The 20,964-nt window shown below is 38.9% G+C and overlaps 2 protein-coding genes across 6 annotated transcripts in view; one reads left to right on the forward strand and one right to left on the reverse strand.

Moving 5' to 3' along the window:
- Positions 1–188: 188 nt before the first annotated feature.
- On the forward strand, positions 189–7,538 carry LOC120768073 (mitochondrial inner membrane protease ATP23 homolog). 4 transcript variants are annotated; one of them, XM_040094600.1, is made up of 3 exons: positions 189–866; positions 923–1,123; positions 7,453–7,538. In XM_040094600.1, the coding sequence occupies exons 1-2, from the start codon at positions 246–248 to the stop codon at positions 1,118–1,120; spliced, it is 819 nt and encodes a 272-aa protein (XP_039950534.1). In that variant the 5' UTR covers positions 189–245; the 3' UTR covers positions 1,121–1,123; positions 7,453–7,538. The 4 variants fall into 4 exon arrangements, 3 of the variants coding, with proteins under 3 accessions (XP_039950534.1, XP_039950535.1, XP_039950533.1); XM_040094601.1 differs by lacking the exon at positions 7,453–7,538 and adding an exon at positions 7,330–7,400; XM_040094599.1 differs by lacking the exon at positions 7,453–7,538 and adding an exon at positions 4,270–4,536 and having other exon boundaries at positions 190–866.
- Positions 7,130–20,964, reverse strand: part of LOC120768071 (villin-like protein quail) — a 35,939-nt gene continuing 22,104 nt past the window's right edge. Inside the window, exons 1-8 of one of the 2 annotated variants that reach the window (XM_040094598.1) lie at positions 16,033–16,526; positions 11,715–11,924; positions 11,434–11,636; positions 10,786–11,371; positions 10,373–10,696; positions 9,327–10,310; positions 9,035–9,256; positions 7,130–7,523 (exon numbers count right to left, since the gene is read on the reverse strand). In XM_040094598.1, coding sequence (XP_039950532.1) covers positions 7,410–7,523; positions 9,035–9,256; positions 9,327–10,310; positions 10,373–10,696; positions 10,786–11,371; positions 11,434–11,636; positions 11,715–11,924; positions 16,033–16,065 — 2,676 coding nt within the window. In that variant the 5' untranslated portion in view covers positions 16,066–16,526 and the 3' untranslated portion in view covers positions 7,130–7,409. Of the gene's footprint in view, positions 7,524–9,034; positions 9,257–9,326; positions 10,311–10,372; positions 10,697–10,785; positions 11,372–11,433; positions 11,637–11,714; positions 11,925–16,032; positions 16,527–20,964 lie in introns of those variants that run through there. The other variant, XM_040094597.1, reaches the window with a different exon arrangement.

Here is a 20,964-nt window from a genome sequence, read left to right on the forward strand (position 1 = left end):
AAATTTTGTCTACCAAGTCAAGGTGAAAACGTTTGTACTTTTATCAAAAAAAAAATCTATATGTATCGCATTACGTAGTAGGAAATTATCCTATTCTACTACTATTTTGTTTCTTGAACTAAAATTTTGTCTATTTATTTGACTTGGTATCCCTTTAGATCAGCTGTTAGTCGCACAGTGTTCTTTTCGTATTGTTATTTAACTTCTAATAGGGTCTTCAAGTTTTTTTACCGGTTTATTTAGCTATGGGGCTATTTGCAAAAGTTGAAGCCAAAGCAGAAAAGGAACCTTTGGTGGATGCTGCTAAAGAACCAGTGGGTAACGCTAAGCAAACAAATGAAAATGGCAATTCAAATGGCTCCCAAACAAAAGAATGGGGTTATGATTTGTATCCAGAAAGAAAGGGTGAAACATATAAACCAAAGTGGTCGAAGATACTTTTGGGTATGGAGGGCCGTGAAAATATTGACAAGGTAAAATGTGAACGCAACGTGTACTGGTGTGTAAAAAACAGCCCCTTGGTCAAACTTATGATGGGAGCCCTTCGAAGTTCCGGCTGTCCAATCGATCTTCGACGCCATATATCTTGTGAAGTTTGTGATACCACCGTAACTGGTGGTTATGATCCTGTCATGAATCAAATAGTTGTGTGCCAAAACATGGCTCGCAATGAAGGCATGGTTCAAGGTGTACTTACACATGAAATGATACATATGTTCGATTATTGCAATAATGAGTTGGACTTTCGAAATATCGACCACTTAGCATGCACTGAAATTAGGGCGGCTAATTTGGCGCATTGCTCCTTTCTCAGCGCTATGATGCAAGGTGATGCTTCAATATTTGACATAAAACAGGCGCACCAGGTTTGTTGAGTATTCATTTATAATAACGATCTATAACACAGGCTTTATGAATTTAGAACTGCGTAAAAACAAAGGCTCTGCAATCTGTTTTGGCGGTACGTAATGTAACAAAACTTGAAGCTATTGAGGCGGTTGAACGTGTATTTCCAAAATGCTACGCAGACCTGGAACCAATCGGTCGGCGTATACGACGGAATTCACCCGATCAACATAGAGCCTACATGGAAGGTCCAATGTATGGCTATGATATTTAGCAGGTATGTATATTTTGATATATATAAAATTTTAAAATTTGCTAATATAAATTGCGTAAATTAGCCATGACCTCATTTTTCCATTTTAGTGAAATATTATTTTTTTTTTTTTATTAAAAAGCTTATTCACATAATTTATTAAATTACAGAATTTAATTTAAATGTTTAAGTTCTGAACATTCAATTAAATTACCGAATCGTTGCAAATACTTTAGCAGTTGAAGTGAGACTATAAATCCGGCAGCAGCTTCGTTTTAAATTTAGTATAAAAAATAAAATGGAAGATTGTGAATTTCTGCGTATAGTTTTTAGTTTTATAACTGATATGATTTTTCCATATAGTGAGTAATGGAATGAAGTAAAGATTTATATTTCATTTAAATTTTGTTTGGTTAAAGGGGCTAGGGTTAATTCGTGTAGAAATACCCATTTTTATGATTTGTTTTTTATAAAACTGTATTTTTTTTAACCAATGGTACATTAAAATATGTCATTTTAAAAATGTTGTGTTAAATTTTCATGGAGAAATATTAATAAATACGACAGTGACATCAATCACTCGGGACCGTTTTGGAAAAAAGTTGCATTGCAATGCTCTTGTTGTTGTCCTTGTAATAATTTTTTATTGTAAAATAAAAAATATAAACAAATTAAAAAAACAGCGTAAATTACTGGTCTAAATTTCAAAACGATCGGTGTAGTAGGTTTGACGTGATGAGGTTCACCAACTTTAAAAAGAAGAATTGTCGTAAAAAAGCTTTGAACGCATTTAAATGAAGCCATAATTTGTCAATTGTGATTTAATCGATTTGAAAATTTAACACAAAATTTCTGAAGTATGCTTTAATCTAAGACAAAAAAAGTTCGAAAGTTTTAAAAACCAACCTCTTCTTCTTTATTGGCGTAGATATCGTCGTTTTTTCTTTTTGCTACGTGGCGCCAATTGGATATTCCAAAGCCAGGTCCTTTTCCACCTGGTCCTTACAACGGAGTAGAGGTCTTCCTCTTCCTCTGCTTCTCCGGCAGGTACTGCGTACTTCCAGAGCTGTTTTTGTTCATTCGGACAACGTAGCCGCTGTCTTTTAATTCGCTGAACTATGTCAATGGCGTCGTATATCTCATTCAGCTCATCGTTCCATCGAATGCGATATCCGCCGTGGCCAAAGCGCAAAGGACCATAAATCTTTCGCAGTACCTTTCTCTCGAAAACTCGCAATGTGGACTCAATCAGTTGCTGTCATCGTTCAAGCCTCTGCACCATATAGCAGGACGGGATGACGAGTGACTTATAGAATTCGGTTTTTGTTCGTCGAGAGAGGACTTTACTTCTTAATTGCCTTCTCAGTCCGAACTACCACCTGTTGGCAAGAGTTATCCTGCGTTGGATTTCCAGGCTGACATTGTTGGTGGTGTATACATTGGTTCCAAGATAGACGAAATTATCTACAACTTCGAAGTTAGACTGTCAACAGCGACGTGAAAGCCAAGTCGCGAGTGCGACGACCGTTTGTTTGATGACAGGAGATATTTCGTCTTGCCCTCGTTCACTGCCAGACCCATTTGCTTTGCTTTCTTGTCCAGTCTTGAGAAAGCAGAACTATCGGCGTGGGTGTTGAGGCCGATGATATCAATATCAGAGGAGAGGTCCTTCCCGATCCTGACGGAGCTTTTGGTGTTGCTCAACGTCAGTTTACACAGCCGTATTAGTTTTGCGGGGATACCAAATTCAGACATCGCGGCATAAAGGCAGCTTCTTTTCGTGCTGTCGAAAGCAGCTTTGAAATCGACGAAGAGGTGGTGTGAGTCGATTCTCCTTTCACGGGTATTTTTCAAAATTTGGCGCATGGTGAATATCTGGTCGGTTGTTGATTTGCCAGGTCTAAAGCCACACTGACAAGGTCCAATCAGTTTGTTGACGGTGGGCTTTAATCTTTCACACAATACGCTCGATAGAAGCTTATACGCGATGTTGAGGAGGCTTATCCCACGGTATTTGGCGAAAATTGTGGGGTCTCCCTTGTTGTGGACTTAAATTCCAATCGTTGGGCGTACTTTCGTCCGACCATATTTTACAAAGAAGCTGATGCATGCTCCTTATCAGTTCTTCGCCGCCGTGGCTGAATAGCTCGGCCGGCAAACCATCGGCCCCCGCTGCTTTGTTGTTCTTCCGACAGGTAATTGCTATTCGAACTTCTTCATGGTCGAACAATGGAACGTCTGTTCCATCGTCATCGATTGGGGAATCGGCTTCGCCTTCTCCTGGCGTTGTACTTTCACTGCCATTCAGCAGGTTAGAGAAATGTTCCCTCCAAAATTTTAGTATGCTATGGGCATCGGTCACTAGATCACTTTTGGGAGTTCTACAAGAGTTAAAAACCAACTCCTCCACCAAAAATAAAATTGTATTTGCGGCATAATGATTATTTTTCTCTGTATATATTAAATTACTTCCATTTAAAAGTTGCAAGATCATTAAAAATAATAGACCAACTATTTGCAGTAGGGTACTTGTTTCATCAAAACTGATGCTATGATTTAGTTTAGATTGGTAATCTGCAATGATTGGTAGCAATGTTTTTGGATTTTTTGCAAATTATATTCGATTTTATATCAGGATTGTTTTCTTTCGGTGAGCTGTACCTTTTGCAAGATAACAGAATTTATAATTTTCATTGTTTTTTTTTAAGGTGGTGGTGACGATGATGACGATTCCGAGGAATCCTAAACTTTTTTTTTATATTTCAAAAAGATGGTGTAGATACATATATTTTTGTGTATAATCATTCAGTTTCAAATCAAATGTAATCGTAAATAATTGTGAATATTTGTAAGTTCATATGCTCTGTGACGACTCATCCGAATAATTACGGTTATTAGAATAAAATAATTACATGGCTCATTGAATGTATATCACTGAAACGTAAACTTATTCTGCGACGCATGATCACTTAGTAATAGTTAGTTATCCAGTGCTTAAAGCTGACCAACGCATAAAATTTACTTCTATTTAATATATTAGACATGTTTTTTGATCTGTTAGGCGGCCTCTTTGAATTCATAATAGGTTTATTTTTTCCAAGTATTAAAAGAACATTAACATTTTTCTGGCGTAAAATTTATATTTCAATTTCCTTTATTTCAATACCTAGGCTCTGACGATGAACCGGACTCAGATGAAGTAGAGACGGTCGACGTAACAACGGCAGCGGATGCTGAAATTTTAACCTGAACTAGCCATGTACATACATATATATAAGTAAATTGCAGTTTTAATTCTTTAAAACGCAATACAAAAGTTCTTGTTAAATATTATTGTATTAATTTTTAATTATGAATAATTGAATAATACAATGTTTTTGTTTAAAACTTTAAAAATAAAGGGATGTGATTGATAACTTCAGTACCCAATGAAATTATGCGCACTGACTTATTTGTGGTTTTTGAATGAAGTTGACGTTTCAGTGCACAAAATCAGCAACTTTACAAAAAATATGTGTGTATGTATATTTAAAAGAAGAAAAACATTAACTTCGGTTGTGTGGAAGTTAGAATACCCATCATAAACAAACAAATTTTATAAATGTAAAATATAGTAATATAGTAATAGCTTTGTTTTGGACAGCTTTTCGTGCCAAATTTCATGAAGATATCTTGTCAAATAAAAAAGTTTTCCATACAAGAATTCGATTTTGATCGTTCAGTTCGTATCACAGCGTATAAAAACACGGATGGACAAGGCTAAATAAACTCAACTCGTCACATTGATTATTTGCAAATATTGAAAATCTCGATCGAGAAACCCCCCGACTTTATTTCGTTACCCATTCCTACGGACGTAATCGCCGGCGAACGTCATCTCGGCTGGAAGAATTTGAACTCCACCCTAATTTCTCTGCAGACGCAGCTATTTTATCTCAATTTGAGGGTTCGGCAAATGATAAACCAACTCAAGTGGATGAAATGAATATAGCACTTGAAGTACTGTACCCTCTCCGCCGGTGTGAGTAAGCTTTTTACTACTGTCAAGGCTTTGTGTAATCCGAAGAGACATGGTGACCGAGTTGAAATTCAATTCAATAGCCGTGCCTCTTCGGACCCGAAGAAGTGCGCGAGCTATTTTAGATGGCAATTTACACTGCACCCTTCGGTAGACAAAAACAAGCGATGTGTTAGATGTAAGGATGATGTCCATCCTTTACTTTAACCGATGAGGAGGTTCAGAGTGTCCTCAATAAGGCGAAAACGTCCAGATCCATTGGCCCTGATGAAATCAACATGCTAATTCTAAAGCATCTAGGCTTGACGGGAGTAGGTAAATACTCGATGTGTGGAAAGTCGGAAGAGTGGTCCCACTACTGAAACCTGGGAAAGTCGCCAATAGAGGGGAGCCCTAACGTTCGATAACTCTCCTCTTCCTAGTAGGGAAGACACTTGAGGCCTTGCTAGTCCTGACCTTCACTCACCACCCGAGTGTACAGTACCTACAGCACTTAGCGTCATAAACGCCCAGATGGTTCCTGGCCTTAACCAATAACCACCCAACCAAAAGCCTTTAACACAGTCAGTCACACTACGCTACTACAGGACATCGAAAGAACTACGCTCCATCCAGGACTGAAGAGATGGATCATGAACTATTTGAGCGGTCGTTTGTACTGTTTCGAGAAGATTCTAAATTGAGAAGAATTAAACAAGAGTTCAGCAGGGTGGTGTCCTCCCTCCGCTATTTTTTAACTTCCATAACCTCGTACGCTGATGATTGCACGATATTGACATCCGGCAATGGAATCGCTGACATGTGTTCAAAGGTAAACGGCTATCTCTCCGACCTTTCTCGCATCCTCTCTGCACGCAACTTAACACTCCCCCTCACCAAATCCACAGCGACCATATATACCAATTGGACGAAGGTGTGCAGACCTTAATATTGCAGTTGATGGCGTCAAGACTCCGACTGTCAATAATCCTAAGATATTAGGTATAACTTTTAATAGTCTATGCTTCTTCACTCCTCATACAACTGCGATTATCGCCAAGTACATAGCCGGTCGGTAGTTAACTACGCCGCACCAATATGGTCGCCTGGATGCAGTGAAACGAAGACGAGTAAGCTCCAGTCCTGTCAGAGTACTGTGCTCCGGATTACGACAGAATGCCACTTGATGTCTTCTATCGAACATCTACATAGTGAGGCATAAGGGCCCCAGTTAAAGAGTATAATGAACTCCTCTCTTCCGGCCCTGTGAGCTGACGTTGAGCAACACCAAAAGCTCCGTCAGGATCGGAAGGGTTCTCTTCCAGCCTTTCGATACCAAGCGAGGTTTCAGACAAGGATGCTCCCTGTCGGGTGACTTCTTTAATCTATTGCTGGAGAAAATAATACGAGCAGCAGATCTAAATAGAGAAGGTACAATCTTCATTAACAATGTACAGCTGCTGGCGAACGTCGATGATATTGATATCATTGGCCTCAACAACCGAACCGCTAGTTCTGCTTGATCTGCAAATGGGTCTGGTTGTGAACGAGGACAAGCAAAAATATCTCCTGTCATCAAACAAACATCTTGAAACCATCATCAACACCAACAACAATATCCGCCTTGACTAGCAGGACGGGAATGATGAGGGACTTCTTGAGTTTGGTCTTTGATCGCATTGGCAACGGCGAGTGCCGCAGTTGATGAGCTGTACGAGAAGAGGAAACAGCTGGGCTGGTTAGGTCATGTTGTCCGGTTGAAAGAGAACACTCCAGCTTTGAAGGTTTTCAATTCAGTGCCCGTATTTTTAAAAGGAGGACTTTCATTTCAATGGAAAGACCAGGTGTAGAAGGACCTGGCTGCAGTTGGTATCTTTTTTTGGCTCCATATAGCGAAAGCAAGAAACGACTAGTCCGCTTTTGTTAACTTGGCTATAACCGGTTAAGCGAAGTCTACGCCAATCAAGAAGAAAGAAGCTCAATTCCGTATCTATAAATCTTAAAAATTTGTTAACACAAACCATAGTTACATATAGTATTTCAAGCGACAAATTTATTCCATAAAACCGTATTTACATTTACATAGGTTTATATAAGTATGTATGTAATTATTCAGTACTACAAAAATTCAATTTGTAAATATATAGACATTTAAAATTAATTCGAAACGTAAGGTAAGTTATGCGTATGAAAACTTATTTTTTTATGTTTTCTTCATTCAATACTATTGTAGGGTACATATTTCTCATCGATTATAACAACAACTCAAATGGTTTTTGAGTAGATTCGGATAAGTGACTACACTCGGATTGCCTAAAATAGTTTATATTTTTTCTTCAATTCTTGTTTCTTCCAGACGGGTAGCTCATCGAATTCCCAGAAAGACATGTTGAAAAGCGAGACGAAGTCATCATGTGTTAAATGAACCTAAAATAAAGGCAAAGTATTATGTATATTATATTTTTGGGAGAAATGTATTCAGCAAGATTTTTTATTTATATAAAAAATAAAAATATAAATAATATAATAAACGCCTGTTTTAATTAAATATTAATAACTAACTAAAAATGGTTGCAAAAATATATTGTCCTTAGCTATATAAGTTATTTCCCTTTATGTGATGAAGTAAATATAAAGACTAGGTAAAGTTTATGAGCCTAACACACTTCTCAACTACATCCACAGTATAAATTTCCGTCCACCCTATGTTTTTAGGCGTTATACCTGATCGTCTAAGCTCCTCTCCGCATACGGCGCGATTATTGCTTAAGTAGTAGAGCCGAAACAAAATCCTCAAGTCGCAAGACGGCAGCACTGGGGAAAAGACAAATAAACGTTGCTGGCAACATACCATGCAATCGGCCGTTCGGTCATAAACTAAGCAACACCGATATGGTCCCTGGATGAAGTGAAAGGCGGACAAAGAATCTTCGCTTAAGGAACATAACGCATACCTCTCCAAACAGGTTCTGTTGGAATGTTTCCGCAAAACTTATCTTTGGAGTCGTCTGTTCGAAGCTGCGCCGCCTCCTAGGGGCATCAAGATGTCAATCCTTTATTATGTTGACTATATTGAACAATTCACCGACTATACTAATTTCAGACACGCACTGCTCGCCAATTTCGTGTATGGCGCACTTGGAGTTACATAGGTTGCTTTTTATATTTCGGGATTTGGCAACACCAGTGTTGTAATCTGGAAACTCACAATTTTATTGTAAAGATTGACATTTTCGAGAGTATGCATGCTCAGCATACGAGCGTTATTTGTGTTGTTTACAGTAACTTAAAATATTCTTCTCGAGCAAAAAATGGAGCTAAATCGTGGATTAATTCGTCAAGAGTATATAGTTAAACTTAATTCAATTTTCGAGTTGAAGGTCTATCAAGGACCACTATCTATCGATGGTATGGTGAATTCAATCGAGGATCAGTTCAAGTCCCCCAAACACGGAAACTTTGATGCTGTGCGTAAACTGATTTTGCAAGATCGTCAAGTAACCTATCGGGAGAGAAAAAATATGACAACGGTGCTTCGAAAAAGTCTATGATCCCACACAATTTATCGATCGCTCAAAAAAAGACTCGTGTAGATTGGTCGAGATAAATGTTGAAAAAGAAATATGCTTCGTCTATGACATCGTGACAGGTGAGGGATCGTGGATTTAGGCGTATGAGCCCGAAAGTAAACAGCAGTTAACTGTATTGGTGTTTTTAGTTGAGCCAAATCCAACAAAAGTTGCTCGCGCACGAATCACTTCCAATCAAATTGTTGCCTACCAGCTGTCTTTCAAGAAATCAAGAAAACTAACCCCCAAAAACGGATAACACTTCACCACGACAATACTAGCTATCACAAATAGACTGAAACAACTTCAACAACATCGATTGGTTTTAGAGGTAACAACAAACCGTTATTTTTTACTATTAATATTTACCTCACGCTTAAGTGGATTCACCTCTGGCGGCAATAGATCGGTTTCCTGCTGTAGCGTGACTATTGGATATTTGTGATGGAGGTCGAAATCCTTCAGATGATTTTTCAACACAGATGGTATGATTCCATTGCCGTTTATACCATTCGTAATTGTATTATTGGTATTTGGCATATTTCCTTGTTTCATAAAAGCCTGTCGCTTGAGTTCATAGCTCACATAGTTCTACAAGGAGTGCAATATTAAACCACCATGGAAACTTCTCAACCAAATCTTAAATAAAAAATTCACTTACATTCCAAAGGTTATGATCCCAATTCTCGAACAGACCTTTAAAAGTATTAGGTTCGTCATCTTGACGAATTACAGCTACCGCTGTCGTTGGTCGACGTGCTATGGGCACCGATTCAAGGTAGAGCTGAGCCATCTTCATATACTTGTCCTTCTCATATGTAGACGCCTGTCTGCCTAGCCAAATATACGAAAGCAGACCTGTGTCAAGCACATATATCGATTCGGGTGAGAGATCACTTTGTTCGTAGCCAATGACTTCTCTCATGAAGAATTTACCACGCTGCAACCAAGCCAAAAAGAGTTGTGGCTGCAGACGCAACTTTGTAACATTATTATTATTGTTGTTGTACACAAAAGAACCATTCAATGGCGATGTGCTACTACCGTTACTGCTACCCGAACTAATGCTACCATTGATCAGCGGCTGTGACATGTATGTGGTAAGTGAACGCCAAAACTCCTTCGGCTCCTTGCCCTCCACCACCAAGGAACATTCGCCCAGGAGACTACCAATGTTCTTTGCCATTTCACGTGCATCGCCCGTCGAACTCTGACCGCACCATACCCAAATGTGACTTGTCTTCACCACATAACACTCTTTACCGCTCATCGTGTTCAAAGGGTACACTTCCGTAGCTTTTGCATTGTAACTCGTATCGCCGTAGACACGCAACACAAAATAGTCCCTATTCATTAACGACAACTCGTTGCTAATATAGTTAACGTTGTTGTTGTGATGCGACAACAAGGTTCGCTCACTCTGTAGTATAATTAGCTTTCCATCGAAAATCTGCAGAAAATGCGGAGTCTCATCATACTCACACATCTGTACAAACATAGCTTTCTTATGGAGTTTCTCGAAAGTGCTCAAAGCGAAGCGTTCACAGTTAGCAATGTCATCAGCATTGGCTTCTGAGCCATTCCATTGATAGATAATAGTGCTGACGCCCACATTTTGTGCATCAGCGAGATTTGTTGTCGGTAGCTGAATGATGAAAAATACCTTAATTCGAATTCGAGTTGTGCGACTGCAGTTAAAACACTCACCATTACCGTATATTCAACGACATAACAATGATTTGTTATAAATATAACTGTCTTCGATTGTGATTTCTCCATAATTTGATCTTTGGTTACATGATAGATCTTCCTCTCACCGGTACCGTCATCAATCAGTTGTGTGTCTGCCGCCATCTTTGGACGTTGGCTAAGCGTAAGTGCATCGAAGCGCTTGAATATGGTCGAGACCGGTTTGATGGCCATTATTGACTCAGTAGCGTCTTGCTGCCAGTTCGGAAATAGACGTATGAATTCTACTGGTTCATGGCCTTGCACCACACGTATAACGGGCGTTGAATAAGGGTACTTTTTCTGTATAAGTAAATAAATAAACAATTCTAAATACTTATGCGCATCTATTCAAGTGAAAATTAACTCACGACTTAGGTTTTTATACACACCTTTTTGACAAAAGCTCGACCATTGCCCATGGCGCTTATTTTATCCTGATGTGGTGCCATATTTCCAACCCACAGCCAGATACCTTGCAAGCAACCATCCAAAACATAAGCTGTGCTCGTGTCGCTCAGGTCTTCTTTGGTTGGTATGACCACATCAAGCTGATCCAAGTGTAAGCGCGTACCCCTATAACCACATTTATATATTTTGATTTTGTTGTTTTGCTGTCTGTCTGGTGTTGCCGAAACTTGACTGACGACACGCTGACTTAGCGGTAGAAAAGAATTCCACTGATTTTTCAGCTTTTCCGGCAACGACTGCTCATAACCATCGTCCACAACAACTACATTGGATGCATTCATGCCAAGTTTTGTAACCCAGTCAAGTGCACTGCGCCGTTCGGCTGTACTGCTCGAACGGCCGATCCAAATGAAAGCATTTGTTTCGGTTTTCAACAGCATAATGTAGTCGGAACCAAAGTAATCCCATGAGATACTGTCCATTTCTATGCAACGCAACCATTTACGACCATGCAGCTGATAGAGACGATTGCTGCTTTTAGTAGCAAGCAAGTTGCTCGAAAGTATGCTATAGTAATGCATATTAATAGGAAACTGTTTTTTCACAATCACCAAAGGAAATGTACTTACGTGAAACCCTTCTTGAAATAGGACAAAAAACGAGCGCTCTCATTGCCCTGTGTCTCACGATATTCGGTGGCTACATTGTTGAAGTAGGAATCGAGCTCTTGTATTTTGTGCGCGACATTAGAACGCTTCTGTTCGGAGACCTTCTCGCCCAGCCAGAAGTGTATGAAGCGTTCTAAGTAAGTTCCAGGCTTTGTTTCACGTGTCTACACAATTAACGGTAAAACATGTAAAACATTTTAATGCCATACGATTTACTTAAGCTGATACTAAGCGTCACTTACTATAGTTTCCTGATTAACGTAGATTCCTTTTGGCGCAGCCGCGTAAATAATATATGCGCAGTCGTCGATAAAATTTCCGTACTGTGCTTTGGGCTCGGCTTCCAGACGATCCTCTTCAATTTTCCAAATATGGAAGCAAATTGCATTTTTTGCAATTTTTCGAAAGGACGCATCCACCTTCAAGTCGGATATGGAATTCGAACAGACTTCCTGAAATGTAAGGTAAATTTAAAGTGCACATTATAGTTATGCATATAAGGGATATTAAAGGAACTACATATTTTTGTTGTCTAACAAAAACTATAAGTAGAAGATGTCGTCAAAACAGTATATTTGCCCGCTTTATAGTTCAATCCTTTACCATTTATGCATAACTAACGCACAAATATCTTTCCATTACAATTTAGTAAAATTTTGTTTAATATTATAATTTATAGACCAACTTATAGGAAATATACAAGTAGTAATGAATAAATGTAAGATGGGAAGGTATTTTTACAGGGTAGACCAACCCTCCTTATTCGAATTTTAGATTTATTGCTTAGGGAGCTAAACCAATACATAGGCTAAAAATAATATTGTCTTAATTTTTTAGTGACTATAAAATATACACCATTTTCTTTCAATCCGCCCAATAAGACGAATGTTTTGTACGTTTGCCTCCTGCATCTGTAGCAACACAGTTTTGTTCACCTAAAGGTTGTACGTAACAACTACAACTAATCGAGATAGATATAGGGTTATATATATATAAATGATCAGAACGGCGAGAAAAGTTGAAATCTGGGTAACTTTCTGTCTGTCTGTCCATCGGTGCAAGCTGTAACTTGAGTAAAAATTGAGATATCTTGATTCGACTTGGTATGTACCACTGTCACGCCCACAAACCGCCATTAACCGAAAACACATAAAGTGCCAAACTAAGCACTAAATTAAGATATACAACTGGGGATTGTTTGTAGCAAGGAGCACCTGAGGAAAAAAAACTTAAAAAAAGTGGGCGTGGTCTCGCCCCCTAATAAGTTTAATGTACATATGTATCTCCTAAAACAATAAAGCTAGAGCAACGAAATTCACCCAACACAAATAATATAAGAACTCCTGCCAACAGTGTGAAAATAACTGTCCACACAACGGTACGGTTAAAAACTACTAAAAGAGCAATATATTCAATAAGTACTATAAATAGACCAGAAATATTTAAGGGGCTACACCAGTGTGACACTTTCAAAATTTTTTTTTTTTGCTTTTTCAATAGCTTATATTTCCAAAAATATCCTGTGAAATCGGCAAGGTCGTATTTTGAATGGCAGCGTTCTACTGCTCGCAGGTATAAATCGTTAGTTGAAACTTTAAACGCGTTTAAAGTGGCATTCTTCTCATATTTTAATATCACATTACGAAAATGGACGAAATCGGATAACAACCACGCCTACTTCCCTTATAACACATTTACATATAAATTCCCCTTGATTCTTTCACTTTCCAGTACAGAAATCGAGCAACAATTATTGGAATGGGATAATATTTGCACCAATAATGCCTTTGCCACCTTATGACCAAAAGTTGTTCAAATCCAACAAACTTTTCAAGCCCATAGGCACCGAATATTTGGACTCAAGTACCTATAGTTGACTTTTGTTGGAAAATATCGGTCAATGTGTGGGATATATAATTGAAATTCAGGTATAATCCAATGGTATGTGTGTATGTCAAAAATGTATTGTATTGGAGCAATATTTCCCTCAGCAACCATATATCTAATATAAAGTTTTTCGAACATCCTGGTGACTTTGTACCGCATATATCGGCCAAATAGTTATCTCAACCAATTGAGAGAACGTGTTTTACTCATAACGGTGAATGTTTGTACCTAAAATAGATGAATTTGAGTAAAAACTTGACCTAGCCCCTATATAACTCATATCAGGATTTTTGAAATTCCGGTTGACTTTACTCTATATGATTGGTTTTTTAGTATGTGGCATGTTAATTGTAGGTGGTATTGGGAAGCAAGATAAAATAGGGTCGTTACTACCCCAACTTCCATATATGTACTACATAAAGTGATTTTCGTTTTTCTAACAAATCTTTTGCCGAATTGACTGGTTGACGTTTTACACTTTAAGGTATTTCCCTGGCTTTGATTCTTGAAAGTTGCAAGAGTATAAAAAAAATCCGAACTTAGCCTTTCCTTACTTGTTCTAAATTAGGAACATTACAACAAACTCCCTTTCTTTGTGGTCGGCAGTTATTCAGAATGCATTTTAAATAAGTTTAACTTTGATGTAATATACATTATTTAATATATATTTTTCTGAAAGTCACATGAAAAAACTTGATGCTTCTGAATTCAAATCCTAGAAAGTTATCTAGTACGAAGTATTACACAATTCTTAACTTTTGTTGTAACTTAATGTTCCTCACATTCTCATATTGTTTTTGGGCAATCTTGCTGAGATAATATGCATTCAAAGATCGGCATCTGCGGTGCCGCCAATAATACAAAACACTTAGTTATTACCGGCAGATGTATTCTGCGAAGGTCGCTTTAAGAACCGGAGAAGCTGGCTATATAAAGAGGTCTAAACACGGCTACTCTGAAAATCTCTCCACCTTTAATTGTATTTTTGAAAACTTGGACCATTATGTCGCAGAAGCTACTTCTGTCGGCTGTTTCTCCAAGAAGTTGTAGCAGAAGAGACGCAGTGAGTTATTTCAGGAAAGGTCGGTGGGTGAGTGTTCTGTAAGGAGCACTCTGTCAAGTTCGGCTTTAAGCTACTGAACTACTGTAGTGTCTTTCAGGTAGAAGTGGCTGCTTTTAAAATAGCAGTAGACTTATTGGTCCGCAGTGCAGGATTGGATTGGATAACCACTGATTTCTTGCGTTCTAGCATTAGACTCTTGGACTTTGCGTGTGCTTAGCAGGTGTTGGTTGATGACTGGCCTTTGCGCGATTGCCTTATTCTTCAGGCCTACAGTAGAACGTAGGTAATCTACTGAAATACTTGCTCTCAATAAAGTTCATCCAGTCGCAAGTGTAGGAGTTCTTACCGGGTATTGTCAAATAGACTTTCATGTTGTTAGGCTATAATTCCAGTTGGACGAAAACTTGGAAAGAAAGTGAGGTGGAAACATCCTGGCACATTCTCAACCATTGTGCAGCTTATGCAAGACTGAGGTTGAAACATCTCAGCAGTCATACCTTCTGCGAACCTGGAGACATAGCTGAAGTCAACAAAATTGTGATCGGCTAAAAACTCTTCATCGGGGTATGTAGGTCATTATGATCAATTTTACAGCAGTTTTAGGCAACACAAAGGAGCGGCGGTATTAAATATGTCTAAGTGAGAGACTGTTAGAATCGAATTTTTAACATAACCTATCCACTCGATTTATGTGCGTCTTTAGGATCAGTTTTATAGGAGCCTTAGGCACCACAACGAACGGGCTGTAAGCTGTCTAAGTGAGATCACTGTTAGAATTGAACTTTTAACCTAACCTATTCTCCTGAGTCGACGCAGTACCCGCCGGGGGAAGCAGAGGAAGAGAAAGACCTCCACTCCGTTGGAAGGACCAAGTGGAGAAGAACCTGGCTTCGCTTGGAATATCCAATTGGCGCCACGTAGCGAAAAGAAGAAACGACTGGCGCGCTGTTGTTAACTCGGCTATAATCGCGTAAGCGGTGTCTATGCCAATTAAGAAGAAGAAGAATTCTCCTGAGTTCAGAGTCCATAGCCGGAAAAAACCGTGTCCGTTTCGTTTGCCTATGATTGTATTCAACTGTTTGCTTGTATTTGTCTTACCAAGTATTTTTTGTATGAACTCATTTAATTTTCACTTTGGTCAATATAAAAAATAGAAACCGGCATACGTTCCAAAGTTAGACCACTGTACATTAACGACTGCGACCACTGTTAAATTCACATGCCATAAATATGCCACAATCTTGTGTCAATAACTTAATAAAGAGGATATAATTGCATTGAAAAGTAGGAATACTAAACGCAGCGGTTAAAAACTGGATTCGTTTGTAAATAAACCGTTAGATTTTGGTTAACACTGACGCACTGACAGATATCGATCAACGGGAACAGACAAGCGACAGGTGAGAGCAAATAGCAGAGCTTCGCGCTGTTTGTAGTAAAAGTGCGAGGAGCATGGAGCCGAACCAGTTTGATTTGCCCCGTTTTAATTGCAAACAATAACTAATAAAAACTAGCTGGTGAGTGAAGTTCGCTAAACTAACGGCCTACTACTCTCAATCTTGTGCATGTGTCCCGTGACGGGTTGGTGCAGCAGCAGCAATAATAATTACCATGTCTTTCGATGATATTTCCATGACTTGCATTGCGCTGCGCGATTGCTTTTGCTCGCTTTGCGATTGAGATTGTGCTATTATTTGGTCGCTTATCACGACAGCCTTGACTTAATTCGTTCAGCCGATTGCTGCCACACAACGGCTTGTGGCAAGGTGGCACAATTCAGTTCAAGTGTAGTGATTGTAAAACTTGTTGCTCTTGTGTTTCTGTGGTGCTTTGGTGGAGAAATGCTCACGCGTATCAAAGTTTCAACTTGTGTCCGAAGTCGTTTCGCGCGACTAAGAGTGACCGGCAAAAGTTACGAGTTGCGAGTTGCGCGTGTGTGTTTTACGGCGCACGATTTAATTTTCTTTGCTTTTCGGTTTGGATTTAATTCGTTTTTATTCCGTTATTCCCGTGCACTACGTGTGAAAGTGAAAATCCTTTCAAATAACGGCGATGAACAGCTGAGCAATAATATTGTTTACGGTAATACGCGATTAGCAGCAAATCGTTTTTATATTATAATTTGGCAATTATTTGTTTAATTCAGTTTTTTGTAAGCAAATATTTTTTGCTGTGAGAAGTTGTCACTGAAAATTTTGAAATTGTTAAATATTTCAAAATTGAAGAAAAAAACACAGAAACTTTAAAAAATGTTGGAACACAAAAACTACAGTATGTAGCGCGGTCAGAATTCAAAAAAACTGTTATTTTAATTATACACTTTTGTTAATTGAATATTCCGTTAAGTGCACAAATAAAAATTATACACACTTTCGTTTTTATTAATGAGCCACTGTCTTGAGTGCGCCTTGAGTTTGATACAACACCTTTTTCACTTCTCACAATTATTAAGGCGAATTTTCTCTAACGAAGAAAGCAACCGTTGCGACCGTCAAGCGCGTTTCAGCTTCAAATGCAGACTGTCGTCCGCGAAGAGTTGCAAAGGTGTATATTACTAACCACTAAAGCCTACGCTAGCAACAAGTCTGCACTCGGCTGCCGCCGCTACTACCAACAAGCTGCCTGAAAGCACAATAACACAACGCGAAACTGTTGGGGTCTATCACAGCCGCTGAATGAAATAATCAGTTGACGGTGCGGAAAACTAAACGTAGTTGTACTATACATACATACATTAGCTGGGAGAAAGGCGGGAAAATGCGGTAGCAAGCAGCTGGAAAGTCGGTACAACAACTACATATACATAATGCTTCTTGGCCGCTTCGCATACACTCTGTAACCGTACATACATATGCATACTCGTGAATCATAACTAGGAATTGTGGTACAGTGTCATATTAGGGGTCATAAACCTCTTTTGTTTCTTATTAAATTTGTTGCCATTAAGTTTTAAAGTTCTAACAAAGTTTTAAGTTCAAAGTTCTCTCAAAAGACTCTTAAGCTTCTTCACTTAGCCTATTTTTACTTCCGTTTGGTCTTTGTTTATTTGGACTACTTTAATTTTATCTAGCTCAAGATCATTTCATAAATGTTGTTTGTCGAGCTGAGCTAAATAGCCATATCCAAAGTCTTTTCTCCACAAGAATCTGCGTATTTGTCGGAATGCCGATATCGGTTCTTCTCCTTCTACTGGCGTAGACATCGCTCACGCGGTTATAGCTGAGGTAACAACAGTGCACCAATCGTTTCTTTTTCGCTATTTGGTGCCAAAACGAGATGCCAAGTGCGACCTCTTCCTCGTATCCACCGGTGGCTACTGAATCGAAAACTTTTCTCTCGATCACTCTTAAGGCCGACTCATCAGATGATGTCATTGTCCATGCCTCCACAACATATAGCAGAACGGGAATGATGGGGGACTTATATATGTAGTTTAGTTTTTGTTCTTCGAGAAAGGACTAATACCATCAGCGTACATCAGCCGCTGTACTCTCTTATAGAAAATTACACCTTCTCTATTTAGTTCTGCGGCTCGTATTATTTATTATTTATCTCTTGCAATAGGTTGAAGAAGCCTCACGATAGGGAGTCCCCTTGTCTGAAACCTCGCTTGGTATCGAACGACTGGGAGAGGTTCTTTCCGATCCTGATGGAGCTTTTGGTGTTGCTCAATGTCAGCTTACACAGCCGTATTAGCTTTGCCGCGTTACCAAGTTCAGAAATAGCGGTATAGAGGCAGTTCCTGTACTTGCTGCCGGAGGCTGCTTTAAAATCGATGAAGATATCGCATCACTATAACATATATCTGCCATATAAACTCAACTATCAAAAGTTATTGTATGGAGAACTTGTTTGTATTTAGGTAAATATCTTTACGAAATTTGGCTCGAATTATTACTCGTACTTACGCACACGGCACAAGCTTTGAAGAAATTGTTCAGATCGAGTCACTGTAGCATATAACTGCCATACAAGCTCATCAAAAAAATCCAAACCTTGTATGGAAATTTTTTTTTATTTGACAAGATATCATGCGGAAATTTGGCATATATTATTCTCCAAGGCAATGTTGCAATTTCCAAAGAAATTGTTTAGATCGAACCACTATAGCATATAGCTGCCATACAAACTGACCGATAAAATTTAAGTGCTTGCAAGAAATTTTTTGTATTTGTGTAGGGTATTATAGTTTCGGTGCAAACAGAAATCAAATAATTCACACCTCCGAATATGGTCCAATAATTAAGTTAAATATTAAATTCCACTGTGATTGCCACGCTGCAGCCTAGTGTCTGCCATTTCCCCAGCAATTTTCTACACAAAGCTAAAACGTTGGTTGCGTTATTGGCTCATTGGCTTGTTGTTGGCTTAAATTGTTACGACTGGTCTATTTGTAGGCTGCTGCTCTTGCAATTCTTCTGTTGACAAAAGTCGCTGGTGCAATCTCTACAAACCAAACACATGTTTGTACACATGTAGGTATAGACAAGGCGCTTATTGTTTGCTCTTCAAATGGTGAGCCATAAAAATTGCATGCCACAACTGTTGCACCAACAATGCAACGACATTCAGTTTTTCAAGGCAGACCGTTGGTAGACATACAAACACGTACAAGTGTATTTAAAATAATTTATGTATGTATGCGTGTACATAGGTGTGCTGTAATCAATCAAGCATTTCAAGTCACAAACATTAGCCATTGACGGTCAACTGTTGCATAGCTGCCACTTGATCTTTAAGACTGTGGCTGTTGCGCCGCTTCTTTGTTCCACCAAACGGTGAATTGCATTTCTCATAATTATTGCTTATCTTCTTCTTCGCTTACTTTATGCCACTTCGTGAGGTTTGTGTCTTTCACTATTTTGTGACATTTGGCTATTCAAATAGCATTCACGTGTGTCTGCGCCTGGGCAAATAAGCTTTGCAGCGCGACATTTGTATTTTTGAGCTGAAAAGAGCATGTTTTTTGCTTGCATTTATTGTCTGTCGTATTTATGTGACTTTTTGTTCGTGATTTGTGTGATTTGTGCATTTAACACTTTTACCTTTAACGCTATGCGCTTTTAGCATCATTTCCCCATCGCTTTTTGTTTATGATTTGTACTTGAGTTAAGTTTAACTTTTCACCGCGCATGTTTGTGCATGTCAAGACACAAACGATTGTGTGTTTGTGCTTTAAAGTAACAAAAGCAACGGAGTAGTCACATTCGTCTTGCATTTGAGCCATCCAAGACTGGGTGAGAGGCGCACATAAGCTTATAGCCAGCATAAAACAAGAGGCCGGCAAAAGAAAAGTAAACGCGCCCAAAGCAGTTGGTTTTCAATGATTTTAGGAAAATACTACAATCCTTTTCATCCATTGCCGCATGTGGTTAGTATTTTTCCATGATTTAGCAACTCTCTATTTTGTTTTTGTTTTTTTAACTTGCATGTTTTGCATTTATGTACTTTGTTTTTTTGCGAAATTAAACAATTTTCGCGATGTCCCTCATTATCTTCGGGCGCTAACATGTGATATTAATGGAACGCTTCGGCATTTGATCATATTTAGATATTGGTTTTTGTTCGCACGCCGGCATTTCGCTGAAGGTTTGTGGGTGTTTTTCAACTTTTTTTCAATTTTGATGACTAGTAAAATTGTTTGAGTAACTGGTAACCGAGTGCGACGCCAATATGCGCCTAAGCGCAGTTGAATTAGTACTTTAAGGAAATGTTTATATCGTGGAAATTTTATATTACTGCTTCTGGTATTGCATAACAACTCGGTTAGGAGTCTGTGGCATTTGCAATGCGCTGGCAATAATCATTGGTAATTTACATTGCTCATTGGTATGCTGCCAACAAGCTATGTATGTATGTCGCAAATGCAAATCCAATAATGAAATGATTTACTTGCCGATTTACATAAAGTAATACTAGTGTGGATACTGTATTACGCTTTAAATCTATCAGTTCTGCGTTTGTAGACGGATTATGTAATGCAAGATGGAAATTTAGTGGCGTGGTTCTGCGAACGTACTTCTTCTTCATTGGCGTGGACAGCACATACGCAGTTATAGCCGGGTTTGGCCCTATTTGAAAATTTCAAGTAAGGCCAGGTTCTTCTCCACCTGATCTTTCCAAGGGAGTGGAGGTCGTCCTCTTCCTCTGCTTCCCCCGGCGGTTTCAGCCTTCAATATTTTCCCAGCTTGAGTGTTTTCGTCTTTCCGAACGACATGGTCTAGCCAGCGTAGCCGTGGTCTTTTGATTCACTGAACTATGTCAATGTCGTTATAAGTATATCTTGTGCAGTTCATCGTTCCATCGAATGCAATACAGCATAAATCTTCCGCAGAGCCTTTCCCTCGAAAACTCGTGACGTTGACTCAGCAGATGTTGTCAACGCCCATCTGTGCACCAAATAGCAGGGCGGGAATAATTAGTGACTTATAGAGTTTGGACTTTGATCGTAAAGAGAGGACTTCTCAATTGCCTACTAAGTCCGAAGTAGCCATCAAAAGGTAGGTCTCTCATCCGCGGTTGTTGTTTCCTTCTTTGGGGGC

The sequence above is a fragment of the Bactrocera tryoni genome, chromosome 2 (genome assembly GCF_016617805.1).
Source record: "Bactrocera tryoni isolate S06 chromosome 2, CSIRO_BtryS06_freeze2, whole genome shotgun sequence".
Taxonomy (NCBI): Eukaryota; Metazoa; Arthropoda; class Insecta; order Diptera; family Tephritidae; genus Bactrocera; species Bactrocera tryoni.

Bases quoted from the DNA above. Each gene is read 5' to 3' on its own strand.
- LOC120768073 (XM_040094600.1), top strand. From the start codon at position 246: ATGGGGCTATTTGCAAAAGTTGAAGCCAAAGCAGAAAAGGAACCTTTG. The intron at 867-922 runs GTTTGTTGAGTA...TTATGAATTTAG, and splicing joins ACATAAAACAGGCGCACCAG to AACTGCGTAAAAACAAAGGC.